Source organism: Drosophila navojoa, chromosome 3 (genome assembly GCF_054131105.1).
Source record: "Drosophila navojoa isolate 15081-1374.11 chromosome 3, UAZ_NAV_1.0, whole genome shotgun sequence".
In the NCBI taxonomy this organism is placed as follows: Eukaryota; Metazoa; Arthropoda; class Insecta; order Diptera; family Drosophilidae; genus Drosophila; species Drosophila navojoa.
In genome coordinates, this window is record NC_142891.1 from 9,033,200 (window position 1) to 9,046,977 (window position 13,778).

General features: G+C 38.4%; 1 protein-coding gene across 3 annotated transcripts in view; it reads right to left on the minus strand.

Annotated features, from left to right (window-relative positions):
- wb (wing blister) overlaps window positions 1-13,778 on the minus strand; it is a 101,930-nt gene that overhangs the window by 48,060 nt on the left and 40,092 nt on the right. For all 3 annotated transcript variants that reach the window (XM_089258679.1, XM_089258680.1, XM_089258681.1), the window contains exons 4-5: window positions 12,544-13,583; window positions 10,834-11,621 (exon numbers count right to left, since the gene is read on the minus strand). In XM_089258679.1, coding sequence (XP_089114805.1) covers window positions 10,834-11,621; window positions 12,544-13,583 — 1,828 coding nt within the window. The remainder of the gene's footprint in view (window positions 1-10,833; window positions 11,622-12,543; window positions 13,584-13,778) is intronic.

Consider the following 13,778-nt stretch of genomic DNA (forward strand, 5'->3'; position numbering starts at 1 on the left):
GTAAATTATCATATACTCCGGGAAACATGAAAGATTATGAATAATATATGAATGGGGTGGGCAGTGCACAAATATGAGAACAAAAGGTGAATAGAAAGCATAAATAAGACACAATTTAGTTGCCTTGGGGCGAAGAATTTAATGCTAAACATTTAGTTTGGCTTAAATGGGTGCTTAAGAGGTATTCTTGAGTTACCAGAAAATTATAATCATAGAAGCGAATTATCTTAATGGCTTCATCTAGTTGCTGCTGCAATTAGCTAATATACTTAGCTAATAACTTTGTTAGGGTACAGCTATATTCCTAATAACTTCATATCTATTGATAATTTAGTTAAGAGCTGTTGTGAAATATGACAAATGAGTGATGAATAGTTTTGGAAATACTTCCAGAGTCTAATAATTGATTTAAATATATTAGCAAAGAAATTATATGCACAAGACATAGAATGGTATAGATATTAAATTATATTTATATATGATTATATTAAAAATTATCTTACATTACAAATTTGAATTCCATAAAATTCGATTAAACATGATAAAATCAAGCAATATCAAAATTTTTACCGTCCAATAATAAAAATATGTTTTTCTGAAGAATATTAATGTGCTGAACCCTATTCGGAATTCAGAATACTGCTATTGGATCTTCAAAATCATAACTAAATGCTTCTCTAATTGATGAACAATTTTACTAAGGATATACTAAAATTCTTTAAATGTTTGTTATCATTGTTTTTTTATGCATATTGAAATCTCAAAGACTTAAAAAACAAATTTAACAAATAAAATAAAAGCTTAATAGCTAATCACAAATATATTTCATAAATTTTGCTCTTGTGCTAAGTAAAATTAGTTTCTAAATATATTTGTTTACGTTATTATGATAAATTTCAAACACTCTTAATGATCCCTCGATAATTTTGTCATGAAAATATATCGTAGATTTGCAATATAAATATTTATATACACTCTATACATATCTATATCTATAGGCCTCTCAGCTAAGGTATTTTAGTTTTAGTTTAGTTCTCCTCCCGGCTGCCTCTTGCGATTCTGCTTCTCAGTTGATGCAGCACTCACAGTTCTCTAGTTATGAATGATTTGGGTGATTCATCATTGGCAGCTAAAGCGCAACAATGAAATGATGTGTGAATTAACGTGAATAAGGGGCAATGCTCGTTAGCTCAGCTTTATAACATGATTTGCTCAGTTGTTGCTGATGTTGCTGTTGCTCTTGACCGGCATGCAAAAGGGCTCGACCGGGCAACCGAGCGAACGAGTGGATGAGCGGATGAGCGAGCGATGGCCGAGAGTAACAAGATCATTAAAGTGCCGCATTTGCCAGCATAACCCAAATGCAGACACAGTAGCCACTGCAGTCATAAATAAGGCAGGAATCTGCCTCCCTCGGCCCTCTCTTTCACACTCTAGCTGTCTCCTTCTGGTTTCCGTAAAAATTATGAGTGAAGCGCAGGCTTGAGGTGAAGAGCATCGCAGCAAGTGAACGAAGGGAGCAGGGACGGAGTGGAGGCAGCAACAGTCGAAAAGCAAAGCATGTTGTGTCGTCCAACGGTTTGGCTTATCTTTTTGTTGTGCACCGCCTCGGGAGGTTAGTCACACATGCGCGGTGATAATTCAACACGGCAACATTAAATGGTAGCAACAACAGCAGCGGCGGCGGCAGCAGCAGCAGCAGCAGCAGCAACATGTTGCCGGTGTCTTGTTAGAGTTGGCTACGGCAACAGTTGTTGTTGGCGGCGCGAAATCGTGACAAAGTGCTGCCATTGTTAGGCGCAAATGAAGAAAATGCCATTGTGGAAAATCTCTTGATGCGCGAAAAACAATTGCCTCGCTTGTTGCAGTTGCTGCAGTTGTTGTCTGTTGCTGGTTGCAGTTGTTGCTGGTTGCTGGTTGCTTGCTACGCTTGTTGCATGTTGCTGCTGCCGTGAAAACGTTTGGCGCACGTTTTGTAATCAATCAATGCGCTGGTTGCTCCTGCTGCTGCCCCTGCTGCTCCTGCTGCTACTGCTGCTGGATAAGCAACGCGAAAATTGTTTTGGCCAGTATCTTTTTTGTTTTTTTTAGGCCAAACCAAAGCCTAACGACTTGACATTTGAACAAACAGCACATGTGAGTACTGGGAGGAAGAGCAAATAAGGGAAGGAGAGAGAGAGAGAGAAATGGGAGAGGAAGTTGAGTAAACTTCAAGAATATATTCAGATGAGCTTTATTTATGAATCAAGGATATGTAAATGAACCAAAGAAGAGAGATACAGATAAATGATACATAAATCATTATCATTATCATCATTAAATGATGGATGGTTGGAGTAAAGAAGAAGAGAAAGTCAGTTCAGAGAAGTTCTAAAAACTTTTTCATTGAAATAGATCATAGATTGGATCTATTAACATTATTATTACAATATATGAGATCATGCAATAATAATAATCATTCATAATATTAAATTGAAGCAAGATGACGAAGAGAAATACAGTTCGATAAATTTAGTTTCCACTTTATGCTAGCTTGAGTATTTTTTTTTCCCAATTTCAGACTTTTTGATTCATAAGAAAATATATAGTTATTCATTTCATTCTTCTACCAAATGCTTTAGATGTATACCTTCAATATTCTCCCTTCTCTCAGCTTCAATTCTCTCAAGATAAATTCGAAAAATCGCTGGCTTAGAACAATTCTCACAGTTTCTCATCTCTTACGGAGCCACTTTACGATCAGCTAAAAATCACAGTTACAGCAATAATTTGAACCAGCTCAGCTAATTTTATTCTTGCTTTCATCTTTTACACTATGACGATCTATCCAGCAGTCGTCACACCTGGCTTTCGGTTCGCCAGTAAATAAAAAAAAAAAATCAATACTGAGGCGCACATAAAAACACAAAATTTTCCCTGGCAGTCAATGAAAACTAAGCGCAGACAATTGCCAGCCATAAAGTTGTTTGATATTCATTCATAAAAGACAAACGAACACAAATAAACGAAACTATAACATAAATTATAAAGCCGAAAAAATTGGAAAATGGAAAATTGAAAATCGGATACGGGCATCCGCCGCGGACGGACGAACGGACGAATGGATGGCTGGGCCGCAGCTCATGAATGAAATGCAATTGAATTTATGTTTACTTCACGAGATTCTCAAACTTGGCTAATTTTATGGTTAGCTAATTTTTATGAACCGCTAAAGCGCTGCGGCAACGTGGAAAACCCAAATCAGAGAGCTCCCAGAGCTCTCAGCGTCGGCTCCGCGCACAGCCCACAGACGTTACAGTTGCCGTCAGCCATTTGACCCTAATGAACTGACATGCCGCAGCGACATGGCTGCTGCAGCCAGCGGCCAGCGGGCAGCGGGGGTGTGCGGGGCGTACGACGTGTGCGGGGTGCGGCGCTTGCGCATCCGCGGGGCGCCCACCGCACTTGGTTCATGTTGCAACTGAGGGAGTAAGAGAGAGAGAGTGAGAGAGAGAGACGCACACACACACTGAAACTCGCACAGTTTATTGACTGGAAATAATTTATTAATTACTCTGTGCCTTTTTGTTTTTAGTGCATTTTTGTGTGTGCGTGTGTGTGTGTGTGTGTGTGTGTGCTGCATACCTCGTAATTCATTGCAAATGGTTTAACGAGGCTACAGACTTTGTCTTGCTATGTAGGTGAGATCATTGTGGGGTCTATAGAAACCACATCATTTCTCAACAGAAATAACAATTTAGTGATAATATTTTCTTTTGGTTTTAAATAATTATGATTTTTGGCAAATTCTTTTCATGATGTTGTGCATCTGATGTACCGGAAATGTAAACATAAATATGAATAATAATTCATAATAATAAACTTGATGAAATATTTTTGGCATTGACATCTGTAACATAAATCAAGCTGATATAAACAAACATTTTCATTTTATTATTAATTTTTATTAAATTTATTTCTCATTTATCTCAACTAAATTAAAGAGTATTTTATGTTATGTAAGACATTATTGGATAGACGCTTTTCTCAGTAAAATTACTAAGATTTCTATTAAGCTATATATATTTGCCTAGATAAAACCTAGATGTAATAAATATAGATATATAAAATATATTTTGCAATAATACAGGGTAGCTCTCTAGTCAACTCTTTGGTCAGTTTTCACTCTCTCTCTCTACTCATATTGTACATTTTTATATTTTCTTAAATTAATTTGATTTCCTCAAACAAAGTATATAATACTTATGCTGCTGATAAGCTTTCTTCTTTTTTTTTTTTTTTTGAAGCTTCAGATTCAAATTGTATACACATATAGGAACATATATTTTTATTTAATTTTTTTTTTTTTGTATTCTGAATGTTTTGTAAGCTGTCTGATTAAACATTTGATTTTCATTTGTAAATTTCATTTACAATTCTCTATTTCATTCATGCATGTTTATGAAGTGTCAATAAAAGTGCAAATGAGGCGTACGTCGATGTGACAAAGCTGCCCTCAAATTGAGCTCAAATTTTACTCGTATAAATATGTAATCAAAAATGAAATTCGAGTGCATTAGAGAATATATAGTCGGAAGAAGATAGTGAATGAAAAATTTGTTTCATTCAATGTACATTGTGTAATTTTTGTTTATGGGTTTTGTTTCTTTAACTTAAATAAAAATTCGTTTCATTGAGAAGAGATTAATGAGAAAAATTCACATATGAAATGATGAAGTGAAATAGAAGCAGAATCTTTGAAGTATCTGAAATTTTAGATAAAGAGAAAAGCAGAAAAAGAAAGGCGAAGATCTTGTATATAAAGGAAAAAAAATTCTTTAAATATGTAAAGCTCACATTTTCACAGCAAAAATGAATTAATTAAATTTGCCAAAATGAAAAACTTTCCAGCAGAATAAATATTTGTATTTCTTGAACAGATATACAAAAGTATTTATTACTCCTATACAACATGATGATAAATCTAATGTTATGATGACCTCATCAGCTGAACTCTATTGATCCCACACACAAACAGCAGACTAGATAACTGCACAGACACGATTATTCCACTCCATCAGTTCTTTGCCCAATTCGGCTGAATGTGGCCATAAATCTCGGTGCCTTTGTGGCGAATACAGCGAGCGCTGGCAACAGCGATTTGCACTCGGAGAACATTTGTGTGTGGCAGCAATTAAAATCACACTGCAGCCCGATCGTGCCTGCAGCAGACGTGCTTAAAGGCCATCTCTTTGTTTTTGTTTTTGTTTTTGGACACTTTTCCGATAGAGCAACACAAACATGGCCAAGATAAAGATACAAAGTAGGGGAAGCAACTGCAGTTCACCGAGCGAGCGAGACAGCTCATAAATTAGTAAATCAGAAAGGTGTTTTATTATGTGTATGTGCCTCTCTCTTTTTCACTCTACCTCTCTCTCTCTCTCTCATTCCCTCTCTGGTCTAAAATTTGTGTGGCATTAATGGCTCTAAATTGTAAGCAAATTGTTCCTTGTTAGCGAGGACATTCATTAGTGTCAAATGCTTTGCATGTGTCCTCTCGCTTTGGCCAATTTCACTCTATTAACTGTTTTGGCCAGAGCGACAATTCGATTTACAGTTAGACGCTTTATGTCACAAGTCGCTGGGGAATTATTTGAAATTTATTGCCACGTGAGGCCGAGGATGCTCTCTTGCTCCATTTCCAGTCATCATTCGAGCCGAGATGCGTTGACAGGCCAACAACCACTTGTCACAGCAGTTGCTGTTGTCATTGCTGTTGTTGTTGTTGTTGTTGTTGTTGCTCCATTTTGTCCATTTAGACGCTTCTTGATTACCTTGCTGCGACATTGCGACTGGCCGGCCATTCGAGTCTCGGTCCCAAGTCTCGCCCCAAGCGTATAAAGTTGCTTTTTGTATTTGCAATTTTCTGCCTTGTCTTTGGCAATTGTGAAAAAGATACTAGCTACACACACACACACACTCACACGCATACACACTTGCCGTAAAGTAAAATGTTTTCGATTCATTTTTTTTTTTACCTGTTTACTATAATATTTTGTAATTGTTTTGGCCTAGTTAACAGCTGAAGCATCTCAAAGCGTTCGTGTTAAATATAAAGTTAGATGTAGATGTTAATATAAATGGTATATGGTATATATAGAAGATAGAAGATGGTATATAAAAGAAATAAGATGAATACAGAAGATACTATATACATACATAGATACATAGATATATAGATATGTAGGTATATAGATATATAGATATATAGATATATAGATATATAGATATATAGATATATAGATATATAGATACATAGATACAAAGATATATAGATATATAGATACATAGATACATTGATATCTAGATACATAGATTCAGAGATTCAGAGGTACATAGATATATATCCGTATGGCATATATTATAGAGCATAAATATGAATGGCATGAAGTGAGCTCAGACTTGAGAGTAAAATATCAACAAATTGATCTATCATTATTCATGTCGTACATTAAGATTTGATTTTCTCTATACCAGACGATTTTCCGATAGCTAATTTTCAAGCTATGTCCAATTATTTTCCCATGTGCAGCTCAAGACATTCTCACAAAATGAGACAGAAACTGGGGCACTTAAGGAGCTCATTTGCATTAACAATTTGGCAGTTGGCCTGGTCATTAGCGTCGACAGCGATAGCAACAACAGCAGCAACAACAGCAGCAACAACAGCAGCAGCAACAAACAGTAGCACGTGCGTTAGGCTAGCAAATTTATAGCCCACGCAGAAAACTTGCAAAAATTTAGATGTATATAAAAATCGAAACCAAAGTCTTTGGCTATCTAAGAAATTAAGCAGCAAACGGCGCATACATTTAGCCGCTGGTCATATTTTGTAATCAGTTCCATTTGCCGCTCACCAAAAGACATGCCACAGCAGCAACAGCAACTGCAGCCACAGCAGCAACAGGCGCAACCACAGCAATGCCTCAGACAGCATGGAGCCGACGACGCGATGTGGTGTCCAGTTTTCAGGCACCGCGCGAAACCACTTTGGCAATCCGAGTCAAGCGGCACATATTTTCCTGCCGTCTGTTGTTGTTGTTGTTGCTGCTGTGGTTGACATTTTTATGGTCATTGGTATGCCCAGCGACTGGGCAGACCCCAAAATAGAGAACAAAAACAAAAACAAATAAACCAAATCAAATCGAAAATCTAAATGCGAAATGCGAAAATTGTCATTGCCTTGCCCACCATTTGACTGTGGCTCCATCTCGACTTTGAATTTTGCGTTTTGTCCAAAAAGCCTGATTAGTGCAACAATTTGAAATATTTGTGTTAAATGCCTCGAAATTAATTGCAGTTGCTTGAGCTCGCTCTTGCGGCTGCCTCAAAGACAACCACAAAATGAAGTTATATCAATTTGGGGGAAAAAGGCAAATGATTTTCAGCTTGGCTTTGGCGGCGCCTTATATAAAAACTCTTGCAGTGAGTCAAATAATTTGATTAGGTGAGCCGATTTAGTATGGAAATGGAGAGGCAGTAGATGGAAAACACTAAGCAAAGTATCTAATGAGCTTCGAAAAGTCATTAAATGAATAGTTGCCATGTGCTACAACATACTTTGAATTTTTTAGGTGTTTATTGAAATTTCTATTTGGATAGTAAAAGCTAAATATAAGTACACTATTTAAATATTATTCCAATTTAATTTAATTCATTTAATTTAAATAAATTTAGTATACAAATAAATAAATAGATTTTTTTAGGATTTAAGATATTAAAAATTTTGGTTTCATTCGTATAAATATTTGAATAAAAAAACCTTTATAGTATCTTTTAGTCGCGCATTGCCAACTAAGAAAAAACATTTTGAAACCATTTTAAATCAATTTTTACTATTAAAACTGATTTGGCACATTCGTCAATGATTTTGTATCTATATTTTTTCTTAAGCTGCATCCTAGCAACATTTTTTTTTTTTTCACAGTTTAGCTGCTTTCAGCGCCAACTTTTAACAAAGCTCCATAAAAGTCGCTGAGCACTTCAAACGAGTCGCTTAATCACACTTTTCATAGCTAATCTAATATCTTGAGCCGCTGACTGGTCAACAATTTTTCTTGCAGCCACGCGGCGTGGGTGTTGGCTATGAAAGTGGTTGCATTTGTGAGGTTGCGGCTGCAGCTACTGTGCGGCTACTGTTGGGTATGAAAGTCAATTGTCATTTCGCTTCAGAAGATAGTGAGATGTAACGATAAGAGCAGGAGTAAACAGAGAAACAGAGAGAGAGAGAGAGAGAGAGAGAGACGCAGAGAAAAGTCAAAAGTTGACAGATTAAAGTGTCAGATTTATGGTCAAAGAATGTGCTAAAATGCTTAGCCACTGCTGCCCAGTGGCTGCCAAACTGTGGCATTAAACAAACACCAAACAATTCGTTAATTAAGCATAATGGCCAGTGGCTGTTGTTGTTGACTAAGCGGCTTTTGTCGCTTTGACCCCAAAAGCGCACAACAACAGCGTGCCACCAACACCTTGCAACATGTTGCAAGCAGCTCAAGCCTCTTCAATCAAGCTACATTTGCGACTCTTGACCCTAATGGCTTTTTTGTTGTTGTCTGTTCTTTTCCATTTTATTTTTATTTTATTTTTTTGTGTAATTTATTTACTTGTGATTATTTGTAGATTTTCTCATTTTTCGTCAAGTTTCGCACCAACAAAGTTTTAAATAATTTTAAACATTTATGCCGTCATAACTTAAATTCCAGCCACGTAAGGTCATAAATCATTTGTTTTCTTGTCGTGCGACTGTAAAGTTTAGCTGTTGCCTGCAATTGTTTTGCATAAATATCTTTGGTAGGGCCCCGAAAATGCAGTTAATACGAGATCTAGATGTGGGCTGTAGTATCCCTGCCTTTGTTTCAGGTGATCTGACTATGAGTTATAGAGTAGAATTATAGCTATAATAAATGTCTCTTGGGCAAATGTCGTTGAAGGTGGAGTGAATATTTTCTAGAAAGATTATATCTATATATATATAAATAATATAAAGTAACTAGAGCATGAAACAGAATTTTAATATTGAATAAATGATTTTTTGAATGTCTTCACAGATCATGTACAAAAATACATATAAAATATTATTCACATATTCATCATCATATCATCATTATCAGTCTAATCATTATTATATATTCAAGTCTAATTTGGTGTTCTATGCACACCCACTCCGCCCATTCATCTCACATGGAGCTCATTATCTGTGGCCATTGTAACCAGATATGCCTCATGGACTGCAGGCAGTTCGCCTTGAAGTTCAAGTCTTTGTTTTTTTCTTTTTCTATATCATTTTTTAACACCCGACAGACAAAAGGCGAAAAAAAGCAGTTATATTACAAGCTGTACTCAAATAACAATTTATTGTTTTGTAACGCGGCTGGACAACAAACCCAAAGTGCAGTTAAAAGAAACCACTCGACTGGGCTCTTCAACTACAACATTATTCTTCACTTTTTCTACACACATCTTCTCCAGCTTCTTCTTCTATTTCGTCGTTTACAACAGCTTGAGCGAGGTTTTGTACTTGAGCAGGAACTCGAATTGCATGGGACAGTTTTAATTTGAATTAGAATATTTAAACTATTTTAGAGGAGATTTAGTTAATTATTTCTGTTATTGTTATTCTGAACCTAGGTTGTACACGATTTGTCATGCTATTATCACTTAAGATGTTGGACAAAAACCTTTGATATCCAATAATTTAAAAAAGGATAAATTTATAAATTAAAAAATATAAATAAATAACAATGAGTAAAATATATGCTTAATGAGCACAATGAGTAAAATATATGCTTACATACATACATATATGCTTACAGCATACATTTAACTTATTGTTATTTATTTATTTATTTTTTTAAATTTATATATTTATCCTTTATTAAATTATATATTATATATAAGTTTAAATTTATTTTCCGCACTTCTTCATTTAATTTTCAAAGTGCGAGTCTTATTCACATTCAATTTTCACTCGAATTTTTGCTGCCTAAAATATTTGTAGTTTTTTGTATATTTTTTTTTTCTTTTTTTTGTAATTTTGTAAGGCTGCTTGCTCCCTATTAGTTTCAGGTAGTTAATTCTGGCATTTTATGGCTGCTTGGCTACTAACTTGTTTTTCGTTCTCCTTCTCTTCTTCTTCTCTGAGCTGTCAGTTAATTAGCTAATAAGCTATGCTCGAGCTGTGTAATTGATTTTCCGTAGAACTTCAGCAAGAAACTTCAGCTCTCGACTCAAGAGTATTACAAAGCAGAGCTAAAATTCAATTATGCGCTGCCTCTCTCGTATCTAACGCATTATATTGCTGAGCCACGCCCACCTTGGCGCCCTAAATGCACATCTGTGTTTTTTTTTTGGGAACACCAATCGATCAGAGTGCGTATATGGTATATATCATGCATATAGTATTATATATATATATGTATATACATATGTACATGAGTTTCTGGAATCTCTTAGCTTTGTTCTTAACCGCACTTGAGTGTAATTTCTTTGATGCGTGCAAAGGTCTGTGTGCGTTATAAATAACTTTTCCTAAAATTGTTATTATGATGGATTTTTCTAAATTTAACATTTTCCAATAATAGAAAAATTTTAATGTTCCTCAAAATATTTTGATATTTTTTTTATATAAAAATATTAAGAGATAGTCAATCGATATACATATATAAGTGAGGCATATTTATCTTACTTTAATAATATATGTATATATATTTTGTATACTGTAATATTCTGGTTTAAATCTGCTTTGAGGACTATCGCAATCAACTAGGAATACTTGTATTTTAAGCGCGTACTCACCTTCACAGGCTACAGTCTCGTCGTTCTCGTTGATTAGCTCCCAATCGCCATCGTTTTCGGCCAGACGCAGTGCAGCCAAATCCTCCAGCTGCTCGGCATTTACATTCATGCCAAAGTAGCCATCTAAGCACTCCGAGCACTTGACGCCCATGACGCCCACCTTGCAGATGCATTGTCCAGTTGTGGCATTGCAGTTGCCCAGGACAGCGGCGCCCAGTGCATCGCAATTGCAGGGCACGCACTGGCGCTCCACGTGGGCGTAGCCCACATCGCATTCGTTGCACTTCTGGCCGGCAAAGCGCGGCCGGCACAGGCACTGGCCATCGGTGCTGTCGCAGAGGCCGCTCTCGGAGCCCTCGGCGTAGCAGTGGCAGGGCTCGCAGCCGACGGCCGGGTCACCCCAGTAGCCTCGCTTGCAGCGCTCACAGTGCCAGCCCTCGGTGTTGCCGTGGCAGGTGATGCAGGCGCCGTTTGTGATGTTGCACGGGCCGCCGTCGCACTCGCAGCGCCGACAACTGTTGCCCAGCTCCAGAGGGTTGCCATAGTAGCCGTCGTCGCACACCTGACAGTGGTCGCCCGTGTAGCCCTCGGGGCATTGGGTGCATATATATTCCGCATGCTCAATCAGCTCGAATTGGGGATTTAGGTCCATGTAGTTGTAGCTCTTTAGCTGGCAGCTAGGCGAAAAGTTGTTCGAGTCCTCTGGCAGTGGGCAGGCGCAGCGTTTGCAGTCGTGGGGCGTGCCCTGCAGCGGATTGCCATAGAAACCGAGCTGGCAACGCTCGCAGCTGCAAAGAGACGGAAGTGAAAATGCAGCATTAGGTGTATGTATTGACTAAATTTTATTTGGCCTGAGTTGTGATGCGTTTAGTGTGAACTCAAACCAATCTGGTGAGAAGTGTGGCGTGTGGGCTTTGTGTGTGGATGGTAAATGAATTGTTTAAAATTGAATGTGGTGTCCTGTGTGGTGTGGGTATTACAACAGGTTTGTGTATGTAATAAAAGCAGTGCAATCCACTTGCACTTGCTCTCTTTTAAAAGCCGTGCATATGAAAATGATAAGAGCTGTAGAATGCAATGCACATGCATTCGTTTTCTTTCTAAATTAGCATGTATGCATGTGTGATTGTATTACATATGAAATTTGCTTATATGTGATTTGCTTATAGAAAGAGCCATCGCTTGCTCTTTGTTCTAGTACCATGCTGCAGTTAGTGGTGTGTGTCTAGGCTGATTAGTATGTTTATCATATCTGGTAGTGTGGATGCTATTTGACTTGTATATATGAAGATCTATGTAATGCAATTCTCTTGCATTAACGCTCTTCTTGAAAAGTTGTATGAAGATTTGTATTTGAATATGAATATGTTAAGATTCTGCTATATACTATATGTATATGTCTCTTGATTTTATTACTATCTTGTGATCACCACAATGTGTAGTTTGGACACACACCAGTGTCTGCAGGGTGCAGTATAATTGGAAGCTAATGTGGATATTATTTGGTTTGTGCAAATGATGAGCAATAAGTAATGCAATCCACTTGCATTTGAACTCTTTCTAACGACGCCTATGTAAATTACATGGTGAGAAACTGGTTCTTATTTAACTCTATTAAAAATCAAATTATCTGTTCCCATCATTGAAAATGGTTTGTGTCTCTGCTATCAAATGCATCAAATGCATTTTAATATGTATTTAAAATCTTACCGCTCTCCGTATGTGTTGTGCATGCAATCGCCGCAATTACCGCTCTGCAGATCGCACGAATTCGAGTGGCCATTACACGGACAGGGTATGCACTTGCCCAGTAGCCTATGATCCGTGGTGTTCTCGTAAATGCGCTTGTAGCCAAAGGCGCAGCTCTCGCAGGACAAGCCCGTGTAGCCAGCTGGGCAAACGCACTGCTCCACCTGGCTTGTGGCCTGGCCACCCAGTTCCAATCCGCCCGAGTAGATGACAGCATGCTCCAGCGACGTTTCCACCTGATCTGTGTGATATGCGGCGCGTATGAGCAGCGCATCGAGCGAGACCAGCACGGAGAGGAATTGTGCCCGGGTCACCGCCTCGCCATGATAATCGCCGCCCTCGGTGCGTCTGAGGCGCGTCTTTATGTCCTTCACAGCGGGCGGCACATGATACCAGCCCTGCTCCGTCAACGGGACATTCAGTGCCAGCTCCAGGCCCTCATAGGACTCATCCGCATAGGCTATCTTGAGGCCATTCTTGCCCCAGAGTATGACATTCGGTCCGGTTGTCGGCTTGCCCGAGGTGTCGCCCCGCATGACAACCCACGACAGCTGCAGCTGCAGCCTGGCGCCGTAGCTGGTCAGCCGATTGCCCAGATAGCCCGCCGGCGCCTGCCAGTAGATGGCCTCCACCTCGTCCAGCTCGTTGCCAAAGATCAGACGCTTCGTTTCGGCATCGACGGCCACGGCTATCGCCTGCGCCCGCTGTATGTCCGTCAGCCGCCAATCGTTCAGCGTTTCGAAGGCCAACGTCTGCAGCTTGGCGCTGTGGCAGGTCTCCGACACATGGGAGCACCAGCAGCGACTGCAGCCCTCCGCCTTCTGCTCACTCAAGTCAAAGTAGCCCACGGCACACTCGGAGCAGGTGTCGCCCTGCACATGCCCCTTGCACTGACAGCTGCCGGCACAGGCGCTGCCCGGAACAGTTCCACGAGAATCGCATTCGCAGCGTCGACAGTCATCGCCGTAGTGATTTGGAGCGCACTCCTCGCAATGGGGACCCTGAAATGTGGAGAATATTTATTATTAATATGATTTATAGTCAATTTTTAATATGAATATTTAAATCTCTTATCAATTAATGTTATTGATTACATTACAATTATTTTATTATTAATTTTAATATTAATTATGGTCTTTCAATCGATTTAGATCGTATTTATAATATAGAATATTTCTAATATAAACAATATCCAA